Below are 24273 nucleotides of genomic sequence, written 5' to 3'. Positions count from 1 at the left end.
CAAGATGCATTTTTATGAAAAATATGTTACACAGTGTTAGCTAAGACAACAACCTAGAACAGCAGAAGCGACGTAGGCAGAGAGATCCATAACAAATGCAAATTCAACTCCAAGTAAATTAGTAGAAAGGGGAAGAACGAAGGTGTAATAAGTCGAATGAGAGAGAGAGAGGGAGAGAGCGAAATACAGATGCAGGCGAGCAGCAATGCGTAAATGATGTTTTCAAGTGCAATGCGCAACAACAACAACAGTAACAGTAACAGCAATAACAGCAATAACAGCAGCAGCATAATAAACAACAACAACAACAACAGCAACAGTATAGCATACTATGATAGCAGAGACGCTAACGCTAGCAGCGCAGCAACGGCCTAAGAGCGCGCACTTGTGTGTTGCTGCGCAAAGAGAGCGAGCGAGAAAGAGAGCGAAAGATATGACTATGCCGCATTCCCACACACACTGAATCGCTCGCTCTCACTCTTTCACACACACTGTGCTGTTGTTGACGTTTGTCCAGCAAACGAAAAGCAATTACAACTATAGCAGTAGCAGCAGCCGATAAGAAGCAACAACAACAACAACAGCAACAACAACAGCAGCACTAACAACATTTGCACAGAACAAAGCAACAACAGCAACTACAACTAAATGAAAATAAAGAGTTTGACAAAATTGCAGTTGGCAAATCATTTTTGAGCGATTGCTCTCTGCGCATGCAGCCTCCCAACAACAAAATGAACACTAATAGCAACAACAATAACAATTACGATAGCAGCAACAACAACAACTACAATCAGTGCCAGTCAATCGTAAAAATTGAGCTTAAGCAGCTGCATGTAAAAAAAAACTACAGCTGGCGAAATGATGCACAGCCTACGCACAGTGGGAAATACGTCTAGACTTGCTTATAAAAATTAATGTCATCGAAAGTATTAAAGAACTCGTCCGTGTGTTTTCCATGTCATCATTATTAACTCATACAATTTTTACTATTGAATATAATCGTTATAAGTTTTATTATTATAAACATTATTTTTGATTTTATTAGTCTACTTACGAAATAATGATTAGGTTATACTTTAAAACTTAAACAATAATCATTATTGAAAACTTAAAAATTAGAATAAAAAAATTTCTTAAATTGAGCAAAAGTGCCCTGTGAGCCATATGAAAAATAAAAACATAAACCTTCAAAAAAAATTTAAAAAAAACAGTTAATGAATAGATCGCTAGAAGTGACTAACAGAAACCAGATTTAGACTTTCACTTTTAGACACCACGAAAAGTGATTAAAGCTTTGAAAATTCGAAATACTAAATGCTGCGTTATATTATTCTTTAGCAAAGTCAATTTAGTTTAATTATAGAAAATACCATTTGATTAACACTAAGTGTAAATTGGCGCCAAAATATGATACTCCTCAAGCTTAAATATACAGTAAGTCAAGTTAATGTTTTGACAAAATTAAGAATTCTTACATTATATTGGGGAAAACAAATACATATGTATCTTCTTATTCTTATTCAAATTTTTACTTTATTATTACAGTTGCTTGTAGCTTTTAGGGCCATTAAAACAACAGCATAACAAAATCTATTGGGTATCATATTTTGACAAATAAAAAGCAAATCAGGGGTGATTTTGGGTAGGTTTTTCCTTCTGTATGTTCATTTTTTTGTCAACTAACTTTTGCTGACTAAATGTATGTTGTTGACATTCAACAAATTATAAAATTCGAGATTCGATATTTTGTGTGAATACAAGTATAAGTTGGTCTAGCTTTTTCTTCCACTGTGCCAAGCAGCGAACGTATGCGTCGCCGTCGACGTCGAAGTCAGCGCCAGCGTCTACTACTATTTTTGCGCACTTCATTCAGGTTGAACGGCAGCGGCATAGTAGACGTAGACGCAGACATAGAAAAGCGACAGTAAAGCGCCGCTCAGTCTCCACACAGCTTCCGTTGGCGTGCTTTGGCTTTGGCTTTGGCTTTAGTGTTGGTGTTGGTGTTGCCTTTGGCATTTTGTTTTTGCTTTTGGCGGCGTGCGTGGTCGGTCGCTTGCTCGGTCGCTTGTTCGCACATTCGGTCGACGTCGTCGTCATCGTCATCGTCGTTGGCGTTGTCGTTGCTCTCACACAAAAACGTTGGCGTCGCGCGTCGCTGGCTCGGTTTGGGACCAGTGTTGTGCGGTCGCTGCAGCTGTGAGCATCGCGAGAGCGCGCCGCGTCGCTGTCGTGTCTCGTTCATATGTGTGCGTGCGTCTGTGTGTGTGTGTGACAGACAACAAAACGGTAAAACGCGCTAAAACAAACAAATTCAAAAAAGCTCCACAAAATTTAATGCATTTCATTTTTTTTTTGACAATTTTTTTGTTGTTGTTAAAGTGCTTGGTAGCGCTGCGGGCCGGCGGCTGCCGCAGTAGCAGCATCAACGACGCCAACGAAAGAGGCGCACAAAGCAAACAAAAATTACATAAAACAACAGAAAAAACAGCGGCAAAAAAAATACAAAAGCAAAACGAAGTTAAACAGTTGTTGTAGAGGGGGAGGGGCAACAGACCCAAAAAAAAAAAAGAAGAAAAAAAGCCGAATCTAAATTAAAATCGTAAATCAACGCAAATCACACAGCGCCAGCAGCAGCAGCAGTCGCAGCAGCAGCGCAGTCACAGCTGAAGCAGAAAAAACAGCTGCAGAAGAAGAAGAATAGGAATAATAAGAAAAGGTGGCAGCGTTGGGAGTTGTATTAGAAATAGCAGCAACCAAATAATAATAATAATTATAATAAAAATAACAAGAACAAGTAGAAGAAGAAGAAGAAGAACAACAACAACATTAGACGCTTATCAAATGCCGCGACGTCGACGACGCGCACCGCGTGCATAAGTGTGCGTTGGTGTGTGTTTATGTCACTGTCTGTGTGTCGTCGTCGCCGCTGTCGTCTGTGCATGTGTGCGTGAGTGTGCGGCAAGGTTTTGAACTGGCGGCCAAAGGCGACAACGCCACCGCCGCCGTCGGAGCAGCAGGTGCAGCGCGTCAACGTCAACGTCAGCGTCGCAGTCAAAGTCTAACGGCAGCAGCAACAACAACAGCAACTGCGTTAACAGCGACAACAGCAACAACAACAACAACAACAACTGCAGCAAGAGCAACAACAACAAATAGTGCAACTGCAGCTGCATCCACACAGACACCGACATTTAGAACAAGACATTTGCTCAAAGCGACAGCCAAAGTGAAAAAGAAGAAGAAGTGGAAGCAAATCAGCTTCGTCGATGATACACTGCAGTCGACGTCGCTGCTAGTGCCAATTTCGGCGTCGCAGCAACGCAAACGATCCACCTGCAGCGCACCGCCAGCGCTTGAAGCGAGCAGAGCAACAACAGCAACAATAGCAACAACAAAAGCAACTAGAACAACGGCAACAACTAAAGTACCACTCTGCATCTCATGCACGCACTATCATTCTCACTCGCACTCTCACTCTCAGCCGCACTCTCACTCTCAATCGCAGTCGCGGTCGCACTCTCAATCGCACACAGCGACAGCGGCTCGACGTCTAAGTAAATTTTTAAAGCAAACAGCACAAAAATCAAGCAGCGCTAACGACGCAACAGCGCCGCCGGCAGCGCAGCGACGCAAATCGTCGACTGCATCGATCATTGTCGAAACGGCATTAAACGCTGCCGCTGGACGCTGTGCAGGTGGACGGGCAGAGAAAGAATCTGCAACGGTATTAGCCACAGTGGGAGTCGGAGCAGCAGGAGAGTGTGAGCACATTGCAAGTCGGCATAGCAGCAGCGCCACTGCATGCACCGCAACCGAGGACGGTAGCAACAGCAACAACACAAACGCAACAACAACAACAGCATCCGCATCAGCATCGACATCCGCATCGGCATCGGCAACTGCAACCACATCAACGTGGTGCGGCAGCATCAACTTTCTGGTGTATATGGTTTGCTCATTTTGTTGTTGCTGCTACAATTTTCGTAATTCTCCAACAAGGTTAGTGGGTTGTACCCCTTAAAACCCCCCAAGCCCTCTTACATTATCAAATTCCCCACAATATAGCTCTAAGCTCCTTTGATCCTTAATCTTAAAACGATTCTTACAAACTCTTGTTTTACCCAAGTTCATTATCATTCCTTAAGCCCGTTCCTTTCCAACAATTTACTTTGTTCTTCCCTTTCGTTTCTGAATCCTTGCCTTCCAACACTTCATTTTTATACCCTGAGCGCGTTGAAAATGGGCAAAAAAGGGTATAATGTGTTTGGCAGATTGTATGTAACAGACAGAAGGGGCGTGGCAGACCCCCCAAAGTATATATATTCTTGATCAGGATCAATAGCCGAGTCGATTGAGCCATGTCCGTCTGTCTGTCCGTCTGTCCGTCTGCTTGAACCCGTCGATCTCAGAGACTATAAGAGCTAGAGACTTCAAACTTGGTAATTACGTGTAGGTTCCTGGATACCGTACGCAGATCAAGTTTGTTTTTATTTTTCGATCGGACCTCTATATCATATAGCTGCCATTCGAACGATAGATCGAAAATGAAGTTTTAGTATGAAAAACTTTTTTTTTTTTTTACAAAGTTATTCGATTTGATTTCTTACCACTATTTTCTATTAACGTTCCACTTTGTTTAAAAAATTATTTTTTCATTTTATACCTTAAGCCTGTTCCTTTCCAACATTCCATTTTACTTGCAAAGTTATGCCTTTTAAATCCATAATTCATGTTGTCTTTTTTTCCCAGGTCCTTTCCACTTTTACAAATTTGTTTTACTTTTAGTACCTAAGACAATAATCTTAGCTAGCTATAAGCTTATCTTATACCTATACTTTCAAATAAATTCCATTCAATTCAATTTCATTAAAAAGATTGATTGATTTTGTTCTTAATCAAATGGTTTGTGTCGTTTAAAATCATATTGTAAAATACAAAATCAGATTTTTCAAGTGAATTCAAATAATATCGTAATTCTTATTGTACATATGGAGTAGATAAAACGTAATTTCATAAAGAAAACTACCATCTATTCTTCTTCTTAACCTTTATACAGAAACAGAATCATAGTGGAAATCCCAAGCTTCTGTAAGTATTGGAAAGTAGCAACAAAATATATACGTGTGGTCCCTTGGCTCAGTTGCTAGAGTCGCCGACCTGTCGCATAACTAGAACTACAGTTTGAAAAATAATTGGGTTCGAACCATGTTGAAAAATCTGTAACTTACCTGTTCTGTTTAGTCGTGAAATGACACTGAAAATGCTTTGAGTAGCATGTAGCGTGCTCATTATAAAAATAAAAAATATCTATCATATATGCATTTGATATTTTTATCAATAAGATATGAATTTATACTGCTTTTGATAAAAATAAACGTTTTTGCACTTGTTGTACATTATATTAATTAAAGTGATATTTTATTAAACAATTATTTTAACATCTTTTTTGGACCAGTTTAATTTTCACTTGTGCTCTTCTTATTATTATTATTATATTGTCCAATAGACAAACTCTTTTGATGAAAATTCGAGGAAATAATGATGACATGATGTAATTAATATCAAATTTTAATACAGTTGAATGTATCTTTATCACGTTTACGTAACGTCTTTTCTTTATATAAAGTTCTGTTTTTAATGAACTAATTTAATTTAATTGTAGAGAAATTAGGTGAGATTGCACACCTTTTTTTGTCAGGTAGAAAAGAAAATTCATAAGCTAAATTCAATATGTAAACTCAATTTTTTAAGAGTTTTACGGCATATGTTGAAGCTAGTTTTCATGGTGTTAAGTTTACACTGTAAACCCAGGCTCATAAAAGATTTACGACTACAACTGAACGCAGCTTTGAAACTATTTCTTACTTTGTGTTCAGAACCCCAATAAAACTAGCAGCTTTAACTTAAGCCGATTGAATGTACTCGCCAGACACAATGTAGTCGTAGTATCTACAAATTTATTTGGTTTCTCATAGAAAAATGATTAACGTTGCAGTATGAATAATTGAAGTGAATGCCTAAACATTCACTCGATGAGTATTACGACTTTTTTTTGGTTGTTTCTTCCCTCTTAGTTGTAGTGCTGTAAATCAATTGATTAAGCTGCTATTTGCAATCATTGATTTCGATGTTTCCTTTTCCTCTTGGTTTTTGTTGTACTTTCTTTTTTTATTACTTTTGATTTGTAATCAGCGCAAAACTCTAGCTAACCATTAACCGCAATCGCCCAACTTGTGCCTTCCCCCCTCCTCGCACTGTACGTCTTGAATCAAAATCAGAATCGAAATCAGGCAAAGATTCAGCCTAATGGCCGAGAGGGTCTTGTTGCTATGAAACTCACTTGGGACTAATTATTAGTTCCATTCCCATCTAACGCTCATCAGTCTCCTTCATCTCACTCGCATTGAGAGTGGCAACCATGCGGAGTGGGAGAGAGCGTGAGAACGTGAGCATGAGAGAGCAAGTAGGAAAAGAACTGTCGTCACATATCGTCAAGTGTCGACCTCGACAGAAACCAAAAGGAGCTGTATGTATGTGAATTTGTGTGTGTGTGTGTGGTGATGGGGGGCGGGTACGTTTTCGGACAGGCAGGTCAATCAAACGTTTAGGCTTAGATTAGAATGCTTGTAGCTGCACGAGGTCAAAGTTCAAGGTTGCTGTACACCAACACTCCTACACTTACGCACACACACACAGTTGGTAGATGGCGTGTGAGCTGCTCAATAAATTTTGTAAAATGCAAAAACCGTACAGCTTGTCAATCGCATCAAAGAAGGAAACAACAACAACGAGGAGAACAAGAGCCCGCGACAAACACATGAACGTCACAAATCCCAATAAGATGTCAAAGCAGAGTAACACTTCAAAGCAGCGATGCGCCGCACACTGGGCCCACAGACCGAAAAGCGGGGCAAAAATCATTTTTTTTTAGACAAGCTTACCTAAAAAGTAAAATGTAAATAATCCAAGAGCACAAAAGCAATGTAAAGTTTTACAAAGTTACAAAATTTTTAGCTGAAATGTAGACTTGTTTAATTTTTATAGCAACTAAGCTTAAAAAAAACACTAAAATTAGTCCATTTTTTAACTTGATAAGTTAGCAGGAAAACGCTAAAACCAGCTAAAATATAGTATTACGATTATAATAAAGAAAATTAATCAAAAATGTATAAACAAGATTCTAAAAAAATATTTTGAATAATTTTTTTTTTTCGTAAGCACCCCATAACTTGAGCACCCTGTATAAGAGTTTATTTCAGAGCTTATGAAGTTTTATATTAAATGCGTTTTAATATCTTAGCTGGTTAATTTTGCAACGCAAAATAAGAAATTGCCCCACTGTTCGACGCGCCGTCTGCACCGCTGCTGCCGCTCTTTCCACCGTCTCTCTGTCACTCTCTTGTTCGTCATTGCTCTCAGCGCTATGTTGGCGGTGCTGTCGCTGCTTCGATTCTCTCCGTTGTGTCACTTTTACCGTTTCGCTGCGTGTGCGGGTGTGTGTGTGTGTTGTTGTTGCTGTCTGCAGGGAGGCCGGTCTGGCAGGTGCCGTTACTTACTGTATGCGTTTGTTTGTTTGATAAACGCATGCGGCGGCTGCGATCATTGTTGTTGTTGTTGCTGCTGCTGGTGGTGCTGATAAGAAAAGTCGGCACACTTTGTAGCTGCTGGCGAACTGCAAATAATAAATAAATACACAACAACATTGTTGTTGCCCTTTTTTGTGTTTTGTTTATCACAAGCGATAAAATACAGAAGAAGAAGCACAAGATTATAGCGCTCAATGTATTAATAAAAATTAATAACAATAAAAATTTAAAAGTAAATAAAACATGTGCAACACATTTTGGTGTCAAGTGCAGAAAAAACAAATAAGAGGAATTACAAATTTTGTATACTCTTTGAAGTATTTTTACATGCGAGATGATGTCTGTAGTTGTGCGTATGTGTATGTGTGTGTGTGTGTATCTGTATTTGTGTGTGTCATCAAGTCATTGTACTTGTGTAAGCTGCAAATTTAGCCGTCGACGCCGTGTCTGCCTTTGCATTTGGTCTCTGCTTGTAATTGGATTTCCGCTGTTTACTAAATGGAAATGAGAGAGAAAGCTAGACAGAGAAAGAAAGCAAGTAAGAGTGAGCAGACGAGAGTTTGATAGATAAAATCAGAGAGAGACCAATATGTATGTACATACATATATATGTATGTATGTACATAAGCGGCAGCTGTTTGATGATGAATTTCATGCAAGACGGAACGATGCTTTTGAGACGCTAACGTGAGAGCGAAGCCTTCCCTGTCGCCGCATTACAACTTTCAATTTCAATTGCCAAATGCTCTCGCATTGGCATTGGCACTAACACTAGCACTCATTATGCGAAAGCACGTATTCAAAGGTTTGGCCACCCAAAAGCGCCACCCACCAAGAACACGCGACAAAGCTCTCACGCATGGCGCCGCTCTCTGTTTTTCTCTCCCGCTCTCGCCGACTCTTTCGCTCACTGACTGAACGTCTTGCGACAGCTTCGTGCACTCAATCGCCTCGTTTTCGTTTCGTTTCGTTACGCTGCTTCTGCTGCTGCTGCTGCTTCTGCTGCTGCTGCCCATGTAGTGCTGCTGCTGCTGCGCTGGTCTCTGTCTGTGAACGCGTTGTTCGGTCGTCGTTGCCGTTTCGTTTTCATCATATAACGTATAAGCAACTTCGCTCGTGCGGCAGTTCGTGTGGCTTTTCTTATGAAAAATTTGTATTTTGTTTAAAAAAAATTATTAATAATAAACATATGCTTGTGCAAATGTATGTGTTGCCAACTTAAAGCATTAAAAGCTTAAATAAATTGCAAAACGCGCGCGCTTTTTTTCGTGTTCGAAAAGTCGAATTTTTTTGTAATTGTTTGTGTGTGTGATAAATTGTGTGCCGAAAGGGGGTGGCAGAAGAAGGTGGAGTGCTGCTGCTGCGTGGACAACAACAATCAACAGTAGTAATGACAGCAGCAGCAGCAACAGCAACAACTAACGTCCAATCAAGCGACTAATTCGCATAGTGTACATAATAATATAAATTGCAATGTACGAGTGCAAAAGGCGAAAGGCAAAAACAAGTGGAACAGACAAATAAACAAAACGCAGTAGCAGCAGCGGCCGCAACAACAACAACAACACACACACACACACACGCACACAATCAAAGTCATAGACCAACTGAGAGTGAGAGACAGCGCAAATGAGAGCGCCGCAGCCTCAAAGCAGGAGAGCAAGAAGAGGTAGAGGAGAACGCGTAAGCAACTACTAAAAGTGCAAACTAGCGTAAGACAACACAACAAAAACAAAAAGAAGAACAACTAAGCGACGACGTCGCCGTGGACGCCAACGCCGACGTCGACGCCGCTCAACGAAATTAATTAGAAAAACAACAACAACAAAATACGACCTCATGGCAAAAATTTTAATGTTTTCAATTAATTGCGGCCAAGACGCGATAAAAAAAAAACTGACTAACTAGTCGCGACAACAAAAAAAAAAAACTGTTGATTTTAATCGCGACGCGTAAATGCGAAAAAAAATATATAAAAAGGAACAACAACAAGCAAACGAAACTCAATGAAAATCGTTGCTAGCACCCAAGTACAAAGAATATGTGTGTGTGTTTGTTTGTGTGTGTGAGAATATGTATGTGTGTGTTTGTGTGTGTGTGTGCACAGCCGCCTTATAAAACGGCTCTAAATTGACAATCGGGCTTCCCAAATTGTCGCGTGGCTGTTTGCTTCAAATTTGTATTTGCACTCGAAAAGCAAGAGACAAACAGAGAATAGAATAGAATTGATTGAATGACAAACATGGCATACTCTTTACATTTTAAAATATCTTAATGCATATATAAATCTCTTTGTTTTCATTCAGTTACTGACTGACTCACTGATCATTGACAGCCCAAACCATAAAAACTAGAAGGCTAAAATTTTCACACAACATAGCTGAAACAATCTTATCGTTTAATAAGACGACGTTTTGCGAAAATCGAATTGAAATTATTGTATAAATTAAGTAACTGCATTATTTAATCTTAAATTTATTAAATTTATACACACGTATGTGTGTACATATGTCATTTGCCTTGTCTCTCGGTTTTATTATTTAAATTTGATTTTAAAAATAATGATACTAATTTAATTTATTGGATTGCTTAGCTCTGTTGCATGTTTGATTACATAGTTAATATTCACCTGCTGCTGCTGTGTTACACTTCCATTCTGTGCCTCTCTCTCCCTCTGCTATCCTCTTAGGAAGCCTTTGTGATCTCTCGCCTTAAGAGCTTTTGGTGTTTCTTAAAGTTTTGCATTAACGTGAAGTGAGTCGCTCTTAAAGCATCCTCCCTCCTTCTCGCTCCCGCTGCACTTGTTTCACTACAACGAAAATTCAACTCAACTTGAATTTAAACTTAAATCGATTGGTTGTGGAGAGGGGTAAAATGGGCGATTGCGAAGCTGGAGCAATCTTTTTACTTCTATTTCAACTAATTTAATATCATTTCTTTGCTGCTGCTCTCTCTTATTCTTCTTCTTCCTTTTCTACTACTGCTGCTGCTGTGCATTCAAACGAAAACGAGAACGAAAATCAAATCAAATCAAATTGAATTTTCAGCACTGTAAAACGTTAGCGACAAACCCAGCCACGCCCACTTCGGTTCGCCCACAGCAAAGAGATGCTCCCCACCACTTTAACCACTCTTTATTCCCCGCTCTCCCTCGCTCTTTTTAATCCACAAACATAGTGTAGTGCTAAATGGATCAGTGAATCAGTTGGCAACGCTGTCTGTGTTCATTGAGCATCATCTAATGCGGTGCGCGTTGTTGCCACACTTCTGTATGTCGCCGCTCTGTCCACCGGCTGGCTTAACTCCATCGGCAGCGCTGCTGGCATTGATTTCAAAAAATTTAATTTACCGCCCAGCAGCTGCTCGCCCCTCCCCCTTATCCCTTTCCCAGTCGAGATTCCGGTCAACATTTTGTACTTTATTTATTTTTCGAGCGAAATTCTATTTGCTGCTTGGCTTGGCGGCGCGACGCGTAAATTAAAAGCAGAGGCCAAAATAATAGTAAACAAACAGCAGAGATGAGAGGCGGAAGAGAGTTATCGAACAACACCAGCAAGAAGAGCGCAAAACAGTGCTGCCAACAGAAGCGTCAACGTCAGCGTCAGCATTGACGTCGACTTCGGTGTGCTTTGCATAAACCAAACGCAACAACTTTTTACCTAAACAAATCAAAAAGTTTTTGGGCACACGCCAAGGGACATGAAAGGACAGCACTTTGTTTGTGTGCGTGCGCGTGTGCGTATGAGAGTGAGAGTGACTGATGCTGCAGCTTCAACTTTATCTTGTGTCTTTCTCTTCATCATCTTCCTCGTCCCGATTGTTTGTTGACCGGGGGAAAGGAGTGTTTATGAAGTGCGGCAACACTGCCAGCAACTGCAAGTTTATTTTTGAGCAATAATTAAGACAAGCGTAATATGATTTACAGCCTGTCGACAGAGACAGAATCTACAATGTGGCATGCCCCCTGAAATATACAGGCCTGTTCCGGTTTTCGCTTCCTATTTTGAAGGATATCATAAAATGTATTTTTTGACGTTGCATTTTTGGCTAAGTATTTAAAAATGAACCTTTTTCACTTTATCAGAGTTGAATTCAACAACTCAAAGTCAAAGTTTTAGGATAACCGACATTTCGGTTGTTGTTGTTTTTTAAGTGAAAAAAGAATACATCTTACGCTATTTTTTTTCAATTAATTGAGTTTCCTAGAGCATTTCAGCTTCAACTTGATCAGAAGAACTTTTTTTGACTTCAAGTTGTTAGCGAATATGCATGAAATGTTGTGAGGTTGATGTTTCGCAGTTATTTTGCAATTCAGAAAGAATTTGTACGTGTCTACTGGCGCTTATCGACACTTTGAATAATTTGTTGTATGTACATATAAATTTATTATCATTTTTGTCATAGTTTCCCCAAATGAACACTTACCTATCACCTGTCACGTACTAAAACAACGTTTCACCGCTCAACGACACCGTGAGCGAGTAACTTACTCGATACTGCGGCTCTCTCTCTCTCTCTCTCTCTTTCTCTCTTTTTTTTCTAGGCAGTGGCACAATATTTGGAACGCAACTGTTGTGTATTCTAGTGATCAACACAAACACACACACACACACATAACACACGCACGTATCTGTTTTATTTGTTGTTGTGATTGAGGCGCCGTCATTATCGTTATTTTATTTTTGTTGTCTTTTGTTTCTGCCTTCTGTTCGAGTTTTTTTAGTGGCCGTTTTTTTTTTCGACACCCATATTGATTTACGATGCCACAGGTATTCAGATTTATCAATAGCTATTATATCTCTCCCACTTTCTTTTCCCCTCTCCCTACTCATTAATCACTCGAGAAGCCGTTCGCGCACCACAATTTGCAATTTTCCCGTGAACACATTTTTCATTTGCTCGTCATATTTGAAAGCGTTGCCAGATTACTTTGGGGCATGTGAAGAGTTGCGAATGCTATAATTTATATGATCTGATTGATTTTGGACCGTATACCTTTGTTACAGTCTGACTTATTTTTTCGCGTATTTGTTCGCAATCATATCATCCTACTATGATGAAAATTTAATAACGAACCCTTTAAAAATATCATAGCTATGCCGCTTCGACTTTAGACACAAATTATTTCATGTTTCAGTCTAAAATTACATCAATCTGTTGTTTTTTCTAGTATTAAGTATTAAAATCTTTTTCACAATATTAATATTAATATATAAATATATATTTAAATACAAGTCTTCTCAGTTATGAGCTTAAAATTATACAAGACTATAACTTTTAGTTTTTTTTTTGTGTACTATATTTCAAAAATACACATGTTTTCTATGCCACTTTACAGGGTATCCTTATGTCGAGAATAGCTTGGTATATCCTTTCATACATTTACACAATTTGGTTAATATTCTCATGCATTTTGCGAAGGTTCTTATCGTTTTGCATATTGTAAATTGACATCGCTTAACCATTTAGTTGATGTTTTGATTGATTGATTGATTGACGGATTGATTAATTGATTGAGACACTTAGTCGGCATTGAAAATTGGCTTTGATTGACTTAATGTCCTCGTTGATGTCAGTTTGTTCGGTTTGCTTTACATTTTTTTATGCAGTTTTCTGCAATGATTTATTGGCCAATTGCATTAGAATGCCAACCAATTTAGACGGCCACGCCCATCTCCTCCAATCACACACACACACACATATAGATCTAGAGAGAGAAACACACAAATTTATTGATTTTGTTTTGGCGGTTTTGCAGTTTTAGCTTCCAATTTTAGTTATTTTCTTCTCCCTCTTTACTTTCCTTTATACTTATTTGCCATTTGCACTCACAAACACATACACCTACACCATAACGTCTCTGGTTGCTGCCTGTTTCCGATATTTTCCCTACTCCCTCTTCATGTATAGGTTACGGGACATTGGCGATAAAATTTTTATTTATTGATTTTCATTTATGCTTTCCATGCGGTGTCCCGCCCACTAAACAGCTGCTACACTTTATATGTGTGTGGAGGTGCACCACCAACAACCAACCCCCGCACAGCTTCCAAATGAGCGAATGTTGCCCCACAGCAACCACTGTCGACGCAACCTCTGAGCAATTACATGTATTAACCACTAAAAGCCCATTTTATCGCTCTTTTTTCTGTTGTTTCTCCTATTTTCCTATGGAAAAGTTAAAAATATTAAACTCTAGCGGGTTTAAGTAGGGACTACGAGGGCTTAAATTTCCATAATGTGTGTTGAGAATGATTGATTGATGTATGCTTACCTAGAGCTGTCTATAAAGTAGAGCATACTATTTGAAGAATACTTCATCTTGGACCTTCTTGAAAATGCTTTAAAAAAAATATATTTTATTAACTTAAACTCATTTTAATAAATTGTTATTACTTCTAAATTATTTTTAAAATCATTAACTATAATCCTGCTGTAACATTTCTTACAATGTACGTATGTAAATCTCAATCAAAATTTCGCCTAGATATTTCAGTCATTATTATTTATTTTCTTTCAGAGTATTTTACAACACTTGACGATTTCTAGTTTGAAATTAAAATGACAATCCATTATACGTGAATCTTTTTGAATTCTTATTTTTATAGACACTCGTATATTTAAATTAGCAATTCAAACTAAACAATTTTGTTATCTTTTTATTGCTTGGTATTTTGCTTCTATTATCACATATTTATATTGGATGAAATTCTTTTAAAAAATATTCGCATTCTCAAAGTATGTAATAATTGCAAAATTCCAAAGAGCTTACGACTATTTTTCTATTTTCTTGTTGTTGAGCAGTTGCTAGCATGCGTGTGTGTGTGTGTGTGGCATAGGTATCGCATTATATAATAAGTACATAATTGAAAAATTAAATTACAAAAATAGCTAAAAATCCTCAGAGACTGAGTGAGGGGAGGGAAAGTGAGGGAAACGCAGCCCAAGCACCATGGCAACTGACTGAAGGATACTCAACCTTCAGTTTCTGGTCTCTAGATTGGTATGTGGTGTGGTCAGCATGGTACGGAATGAGATGGGGGAAGAGGAGGGGAGGTAGGTGGCATTTGTTAGGCTTTCAGGTAAAAGTTTTGCTGCTGTTGCTGATGGCAACATGCTCGGCCATCATAAAATGTGTGCTAAATGATTATGAATGGACCGCGTCCCTCAGTCCGCAGCTCACTTGAGATATTTCATTAAATATTGCATTTATTTCCCTCCTCCTCTTTCTCTTTCTCTCTCCCTGTCTCTTCATTCTCTCATTGTCATTCATTATATTTTCGCTTTTTATTTTAATTATTTCTCAAGTTCTTCAGTTTGACGATATCATATGTATTTCTGCTTCCTTCTGTTTTGCTTTCATCTTTTATGTGTCGCTTCAAAACTTGAAGCAATCTTTTGTCTATTTAAACGAATTTGTTTTTTTTTTTTTATATTATGCCACGCACTCGGCCCTGACTGCCTAGGGAGTAGATGGGTGGACGAGTAGTAGGGGAAAGATTGATGTCTTCTGCATATCCTATGAATTTAAAAGTCTTGGCACATTGTCGACAGCTCGGTATGTGGATTTTAATTTCCGTTTTCCGTTACATGCCACTGTCATCGTTATCGTCATCGTCATCGTTGGCTTTTGTCATTGTTGTCAGTTTGCTTTCTGTTGCAGTTTCAACAGATAAATATAAAATAATAATAATTGAATGTTTTACTAGAAATGGTATTATTTTATTAATTAAAAAGTTGTGACAATCTACTTTGAAAAGAACTTTTCGATTTCTACTAGAAAAATGTTCAGATTAAATTTGTCATTTTAAATAAGATTTGATTCTCAAGGAACATGAACTAAATTCTGAACGAATTTCGTTTTTGGAACAATTTCTTCACACATTGCGGGGGTATCTAAGATAAGAATAAAGCCACTTGCGTGAGGCCCAAGGGTTCCAAAAACTGCTTTGATAATTAAATTATTAATATTGAAAAAAAAAGACAAAAAAAATTTCACTTAATGACTATTAACTTGTTGTATTACTTGTTGAACCATAAGCACTGAAATTGGGTATTATTAAATTCTGAATAAATCGAGAACAACAAATGCCATGAATGCACTATTATTAAACAAATACAATCAGATACAATGATGATAGATTGGCACACGAACCGCACTTTATTATTTTGTATTTAAATCTCTTGTTGTTACAAGTGCTGTAAATATTTATCATATCTTATTGTTTGGAGCCTATTTGTTGCTTATTACAAGCTTATACAATGGCTGTCCCATTGAGTGCAAGTAACGCCCGTAGAACGATCGAATCGGTTTGTTGCGATCGCGTGACTTTTGACAATTGCATTTTGCACTGATGCAACATTTGTAGCATGCGACAAAAAAAACACACTAACAGGCATGTTCTACAAAACTCCAACAGACCAAAAGCCAACCAATCAATGTTTTTAAATATCAAAAATAACTTGTTGAGAGATTTTACAGAAAGTAAAATTTATTAAATTAACTTGTTTATTATATAAATCATAACTTTAAATAATATTTTTTTAAATTAGATACAAATTTGTGGCATTTGATTTTTGTGACTTTAAGTGCTTTTCAAAATCTCTAGAGCTTTGTATAATACACGCCATTTTGTCAGCAAGAAGGAATAACTTACACTTGACCATTTTGCCTGAGAGCTGAACAAATTTCCATTACCATTTCTCCATTTCAGCAACAGCAGCTTTGTCTTTGAGCCAAAGTTGTTTGGCAAAACTTTTGCCGAGGATGCCACTTCGAGGCGCTGAGGCGCTTTTGCCCCACTGTTGCTGCCTCACCGCAGTTAGTTGTTGCCGTATCACCGCATCTGTCAGCTGGGTCAGGAAGTATTCGAAATTGCATAAAGTCGCTTTGCTGTTTGTGCTCAAAAAGATTTCAATTAAAGTTCTGCCACACATACCTTTTGCCATCCTAGTTGCCCTTGCCTCTTACCCCATGCGTCTTGCCCCATAACCAGCATTCGTGAACAAAAAAATACTCGACCCGGCAACTAAATCGTAATGACAGCGACAGACAATGATGGAATATTTGAAAGCAGAGACTGCAAAAACAACTCAACAGGCCAAAATGGAAACTGACACATTCGCATACACACACTCGCACACACACACACTCGCACATACACACACACATTCATCAGATGAGCCAGGCAATGCATAGTCAAGGCAGAAACTGATTCAAACTTAAATTCAAATCAAACAAAAAAAAAAAAAACATTGACATCTGACCTGTCTGCTTTAAATGCACGATGACAGAAAATTGCCTATAAAAAATTGTGAAATCTGAGTTAGTTTCCCATACCAGTTATTAATTCGAACCGATTTTTAGGCTAAGGACTTTGTACAAGTGAGATACGGCTTGCTTTACAGTTTCCAATAATTTGGAAAGTGATGTAAAAATACTAATGATATAAATCCAAACATTGAATAAAATTTTATTTCGAAACAGAAAACTGCCCAAAATAAGTACTAAATTGAGTTGACTAAATAATTTAAATGGGCTTAACATTTAAACGGAAGCAGATATAATCAAAATGCAAACCCAAATTTGAAAACTAATATTTTAAAAGATTTTAATTTTATTTAATTTATACATACATACATGTATACATATGTATATGTTAATTAACAAAAACAAAAACGAAGCCAAAATTTTAATGAGTCCTAAAAATTGCATATAAATAACATCTAAAATTAAAACCAAAAATAAAAATCGATGAATCGATTTCAAACTTGCACAATCGATCGATAAATCGATATTGTCGATTTTTTAAATTAAATTCTTCTACATACTTATCACCTATATAGTCTTGGAACATTTCTCTAGCAAGTGGGAAGTGGGATGAAATAAATTACCTTAAAAATATGTTAAAGGATCTATGTCAAAAATGAATCGCGGCTCGGGTAAAATTCAGTTTTCTTGGTGAAAAATTAACACTTTATATTTCAAGGGCAAAATTTCATTGATTTATGAATGTCCGATCGGTAAGACATATTTTTAACAAAGCTGAACATAAAATGTTATGTAATTATTGTGTTTGAAATCAAATTAGTGCAGCTCCCGAGGAAGTGAAGAACTTCATCTTGGATTAGGTAAAATGTTTTTGGGCCAACTAACTAAACTGGCGGCTAACTCTGTCTGACCTTTTGTGGCTCTTGCCTGGTTTAACGATGTGTGAACTTATTGAATACCAACATTTTTTGGGCGTGCCACCGCAACCAAAAATGTCCTACCCATTGTCTCAGCTGTCAAAGCATCTGAGCGAGATGGCATCAATGAAAGTGTGAAAGAGAGAATGAGACAGATCTAAGTAAATAAATACGTGAGCTGCATAATATTAAAGTTGATCTAATGACCGCCTACGTGAGTTGACTGCCCAACGGGCTTCTTATTTATGGCCAAGTCAAGACAGTACGGTGGGTGGGATGAGGAGAGTGAAAATATGGAGGAACGGTGCGGGGGGGGCGTGCCCATTAATGGCTACAAAGCGGATTAGCCAACAGGCGGCGGTGACGGCCTTGTGGTGTACACATCCGTTGCCAAAAAAACAAAAAAAAAAAAATGTACATACAAATTTATATATCTACATATTTAAGCCAAAGAGCATTTTTAATGCAAATTGTTGAAATGCCAGAACGAGGAGAGAACGTAAAAAAAAATTAAATAAAAAAATAAATAACATTCACAGGACCACATCGCTCTTTTGTTATGGGGGTCCGCTTATTGCACAAACACAATCAAATTATTACTGAAGAGCTGAAGAAAAAGGGCGTACGTAAGCAGGGGATGTCAGTGGGCAAAGGGGGAGAAGGAACAAAAAAGACGCTGAAGCATGAACCTGTCGATACGTCGACGCGTTCCTGCTGCAAAAGGGACGTATACAAATGCCATGAAATTAAATTAAAGCACTTAAAATTTTTTCATTGCATATGTATATTCAGGAAAACACACACACACACACACATACACAAACAGTTAGAGAGTGAGTGCGAAAGATTGTCGACCCTCACTTTTGGGACATATACATACTTACATACATAAATATGTATTATTAAAGACATATGGAATTGATTGGATCGAAAACGCATACGTTTTCATAGTAGAAAGGTATTTGTTACATGTTTGTCTACTTGTTGGAATATTTATTTTATTTAAAGAATGCATTTAAGTAAAACTTCATTAAAATACTTAATGCATAGTTGCATATATTTTTTACTGTTTTTATTTAATTTATATTTTGTTACATATGCCTTTGATACTTATTTTATTTAAAGTATTCAATTAAATGTCAGCTAATTATTATCAAATATTTGTCTAATCGATTTATTTTTGAATTATAAAGATTTCCATTTTATTTCATTATAATATTGCATTTTGCTTAATAATGTCATTGGAAAAAAATATACTTAGCTAAAAAAGATACAAAGCAAATGCAAACTATTCTATATATCTTTTAGGTTTTTTCGTTAGCTTAATTTAATTTTCTCAATCAATGTGCGTTAAGGCTTCCAGAATTAAGTAAACTTTAAATTATTTATTAATTTATAATTAAAACAATAGTTTAATTCATTCAATTCAAATAGAAAGCTTAGGTAGAATATTTAAATTTCCTGTGTATTTTATTGATTTTGATCTTTTTAAATTTTTCTAATTTTACAACCGCTTTAAAAAGAATGTTGTAGCCTACTTATAAGCGCAGCTATGCAATAAATGAATGAATTACAGTGGGGGGGAAGTTCGAGCGTTGGAACAGTAGGGATAAGGACAATAGACGGTGTTGCGGGTAGAGAAGTTGAGTTGCTCGCTGTTTTTGGCTTAATGAGTTGCGCAAATGAAATGCAAACAAAAATATGTTAAAATTCAATTTTAACTTGAGGCGGCAGTCAGAATAAAAGCAAATCGCAGCTTACACTCACACACACACACACACACACACACACACACACACACACACACACACACACACGTACACACTCTCACATTCGCTGAGAAAGTTTGCTTGGGTTAAGTGACAGGGTTGGAGGGTATTGTGTGGGAGGTGCGAAGATCGATGGACAAGGGGGTGGGGAGTGGGGAGTGGGGGAACGAGGGCTGACAAACAGCTGTAAATTGTGCGGTCGCCTAATGGCGTTTGGCTTGATGTTGATTAGGCGTCGCTTCAGTTGATAAACTCGCTGGCAACCACAAATGCCAGCACCTCCCCCTCCCTCGTGCCCGCAGCAACAGCCACGCCCACAAGTTGCTTTCATATGGAAATTGTGTTCGCCCAGCAGTTACAACAACACCACCAACAACAACAACAACAACAAGAATACAAGTAAAACGCTAAACTTTTTGGCACAAATATTTTGTATGTAAATTGTTTTGGCATTTATTCATTTATATATGTACACGCATATATACATAAATATATGCGTATGTCGTTCTCTCTTTCTCTCATTCGCCTTACACAATGCCATTGTGTTGGAATTTTCATAATTTAACTTTCGAGATTTAACTGAAACCTGAGAGTGCAGTTCATTTTCTTTTATTTTTACTGCTTTTTTTTTCTGTGGGCAACTTGATTAGTGGAAAACATTTTTTTCTATTTTCTCTCAGTTTTCCCCTTCATCGCATTTTCCTCTTACCGTCGGTTGCCGTTGGGCTACACTTTTGTCACCGCTTCGTTTACCAACAAACACAACAACATCAAGTGTGGAAACTGCAATAATAACAACAACAAGCAGCGACAAGCAGCTTGAAGAGGCTCAAGGATCCTTTGCGCGACAAGTTGTTGTTGTTGTTGCTCCCTCTCTCTTCTAGGGCTTTCACTTTAACTCATGTTACATATTGCTGTTGTTGTTTTTTGTTTTGTGCATGAGACTTTTTCTCGCGACGAGTTAAAAAACAACAATAATAATAATAATTAAAAACAAGAAGATTTTGAAAATGTTAATTCAGAATAAAGCACTTAAAATACGCTTTAAAGTTAAGCAAATATACGTTATTCATCAAGCTTTCACTTAAACAAGTTTAGAATTCTTAGCAAAAATTAAGTTTTTTTATAATCAAAATATCAGCTTAAATTTTATAAGCTCAATTCTGTAAAAAGGGCATTTTATAATAATTTTTACTACTTTTATTTATTTATTTTTTTGAAAACTCGTACACTCGTATTTTAAGGCGTTATCTTAATTTTATTTCCTCATTTCCGAATTGTTCTAATAAGCTTCGTAACATTTTGTATGTACCCCTGTCTGTAAGAATAGCCACAAAAGCAGACAGAGCAAGCGAAACTTGTGCCAAAATGGCACATAAGTGTCAGCAGACAGTCAGACTGCCCGGCAGCCCAGTTGGCTCATTCGGCTGGCCAGTTTGAATAAGGACAACAAACAAGAAGAGCGAGCTACAGCGAAAGATAGAGTGAGACAGTGAGAGAGAGAGAGAGAGAGAGAGAGAAAAGTAAAAACTGATGACGTCGCACACTTAATGTTGCATACTTTTGAGGTCCTTGTGCTAGTAAAGTTTCCGTTCATTCTACTTTTGCACTTGGTTGATAGTACATACTATTTCCTAGCCATATGTTTCTCACTGCCTTCTCCGTCCACTTCTCAAGCCCGCTTTTTCTGAGCATTACCAGAGGCCAAAAATTGTATGCCAACATTTAAAATGTGATATTTTTTGGGTCTACAACAATAATGCTGAGTTTTGTTTAACAAAAGATATGTTTGCAATTTAAACTATGAGAACAAATTTTCGATTAATTTTTATGTAATCTACAAATATGAAATAAATTTGTAAATATACATAACATACATATGTCTCATCTAAGCTCAAGCTTTAGTATACCATATATGTCTTATTTTAATATAGTTCAATTTATTTATTTAATCTTAGCCTCAAAAGTAATCTTCAGTTATCAATTTTGAATTTAAATATATAAAATCAATTTAATTAGTTATCTAATTCTGGAGATCCATAACTTGTTTTTTCCTAGCTTAATTTAATATTATTATATGATATATTTGATTATCTGAACTTTTGCCGTCTGATTCTCTGTCATTTCTTATAGAAACATCTAAAAACATTTAGTACGATATAAGCATTTACTATATTGCTAATATAATTTCTAAACATGCTTATGTAACTAAATTTAATGCATTTTTTTTGCGTTTATTGTTTCTTAATTAAACTTTTTCAATTTGCTTTTTCTTTTGAGATTTATTACGATTGTTCTGCGACAGTTCTAGCTAGTATTCAGGACACACTTGAATAAATTGCATACTCTTCTATCTGAAGACTCTCTGCGAATTGTTTGTATTATTTTAGTGTGTGTGTGTGTGTGTGTGCCTTGCACTTTATTGCGCTTCCGCTTTTGCAATTTTCTTCAATATAACTTCTTCATTTTTGTTGTCACTCTCTTCCACATGTGATCCAAGTGTGTGTGTGTGTCTCACTTGTCTGACTGTCTCTTTATCTATCGCATTTTGCCATGTGTTACCTGTGCGACTTTTGTCGCCTTGTGGCGCCTGAAACGATGCTAGGATTTTTTTTCCATGTGTGCCACTTGGAATCGCATCGCATTGCAATGCAGCTCGTTTTGTCTGCTGTAAATTTCTGCCACTTCATTTGTGCCATGCTATGCGTTCGGTTCAGTTGTATTCCGTTTTCCACACTTCACACTTGATACTCCACCCTCGGCAGCTAAAGCTTTCCACTTTCCACTCTATTTCCCTGACGCCTTTGGCGACTTCTTTGTGCTGCCTTTGTGCTCAGCCAAGTTGCTTGCAGTTTATATGACAGCTTTTTGCATCGTCACAAGCACAAACACACACACACACACACACACACACACACTTATCTTTATTTGTAGTCGCATCAAGTGAAGGAAAATAGAAAGAAAGAAAAGGAAAATACAGAAAACCCTTTCAGGCGCCATTGCCTTTCAGAGAAATACGAGTATATATTAATGTACCTCAATGTGACCGCATTTGTCTCCGTCTCCGTCTACGTCTCCGTCATCTTCTTCGTTTTCTTCTCCGTTTTGCTCATCACTCACTCACTTGTCAGACTCTCTCTTTTTATCTCTCTCTCTGTCTCTCTCTCTGTCATTCTCGGTCTCTCGTGTTTGTATATTTGCATTTGTATTCAAAACGCTTAAAGTGGATTTTTATTTCCTGTTTCTGTTACATTCGCCTTCAGTTGCCTCTTACCCATTCTTCCGTTGCCCCTCTTCCCCGTCTTTTGCCCCTCCCCCCCTGCCGCTTGCCTCACCACTCGCTTATCATTTTGCCTTCAATGTGCTGGTCTTCTTTTGTGAATTTCTTATGCCATTTTATACGCATTTACTTTCATTTTGGGCAACATTCCTGTAAGTACATATGAGAGAAATATTTTTATGTGGTATTTTTATATCGGCAAACAGCAACAACAACAACAACAGCAACACGAAACACAATAATATCAACATACTTATACTCCTCAATGGATTGAAAATTATTGTCGATTTTGACGCTGAAGGTTACAAAACATACTTTTATGAACTGATGCTTGCACATATGTAAATATATATTCACAGGCGGAAATAAAATCACTCTCGTATACAGCTTGTCGACTCATGCCTTTGATGGGAAATGTATTAAATCCGCACTGAAATTATATTTTTAATCGATTGTTGAAAATTCAAAGCATCTTGATCTACTTCTTTTTTAATTATTTAATATTACATTTTTGCCTACAATTTTATAAAAAAAAAATATTTCAAGACCAATTGTGCATAAATTAGTTCAACTGTGAACAATTCATAATTACATTGAAAATAAGCAGTTAAGTTGACTAAGTGAATATTTATAAAAGTTTTTCACTCAGGCTTTTAAGGTTATGTCCAATTTGGGCGTGGTATTTTTCTGAAATTCTGTGAGCATTAGGATTTACCTACAGAACTGAACTTTTCTTAGTATTTTTAAAGTGAGAAATATTTTCTGAAATTTCGGCAATAAGTTTATTATAATGCGATTTACTATTTTTATTATCTTTATTTCTTCGATATTTTTCTTTCACATCCATGGTTAACTTTAGCTCTTGAAAGTGTATGTGTGAATGCCCAAAGGTTAAGGGAATTCAACGATGTGCTTAAAAAACGCGTTGTTTGGGCTACTTTTTGTGGTCTTCATCATCAGAATTTTTAACATTATTATTATGAACATTATCATTATCATCAGTGCTATATACATCGTTATCATTATCAATGTCTTCATCATCATTACCTGCGCACGCAGTTTATCGCCTGTCGCTATTTAAAGCTCATCATTTAAGCAGTGAAACGTTTAATTTTAATTTAATTTATGCACACACAGCTGCCACAGCTGCTGCTGCCCTAGTTGACGTGGTCCTGCACCTGCCCCCAACCCTGGCCCCGACCCGCTCCGACATTTTCACTCCCGCGCATTTGCAACTGACAATTTGCAGTGCATTAAATGATTATAAACTAATTAGTTGTTTTTGTATCATTTTACTTGCGTGTATCTTTACGGTCCACACTGGGCCAAAATTTACAAAAACATTTATAAATCCCAATTTCCATGGGAACTTTTTACATGAAGATTACGTATCCGCAATGTGGTCTTATATGGGCGGTCAGGGTAGGAGTGGTCAAATGAACTCCAA

The 24273-nt window shown here is 37.3% G+C and overlaps 1 protein-coding gene and 1 long non-coding RNA gene across 7 annotated transcripts in view; both read left to right on the top strand.

Moving 5' to 3' along the window:
• Positions 1 to 24273, top strand: part of LOC117793298 (cAMP-specific 3',5'-cyclic phosphodiesterase) — an 89664-nt gene that overhangs the window by 17272 nt on the left and 48119 nt on the right. Inside the window, exon 1 of one of the 6 annotated variants that reach the window (XM_034633627.1) lies at positions 3631 to 4002. The exons of the other annotated variants lie outside the window; for them this stretch is intronic. Within the exon in view, the coding sequence (XP_034489518.1) occupies positions 3950 to 4002 (53 nt within the window). The 5' untranslated portion in view covers positions 3631 to 3949. Of the gene's footprint in view, positions 1 to 3630; positions 4003 to 24273 lie in introns of those variants that run through there. 6 annotated transcript variants of the gene reach the window in all.
• Positions 1937 to 2571, top strand: LOC117793394. Its single transcript, XR_004618263.1, has 2 exons — positions 1937 to 1993; positions 2383 to 2571. It is a non-coding gene; the product is annotated as an uncharacterized LOC117793394 (long non-coding RNA).

Source organism: Drosophila innubila, chromosome X (assembly GCF_004354385.1).
Source record: "Drosophila innubila isolate TH190305 chromosome X, UK_Dinn_1.0, whole genome shotgun sequence".
NCBI classification, from domain to species: Eukaryota; Metazoa; Arthropoda; class Insecta; order Diptera; family Drosophilidae; genus Drosophila; species Drosophila innubila.
Note: the sequence above shows the minus strand (reverse complement) of the source record. Positions and strands in the feature narration are given on the sequence as shown.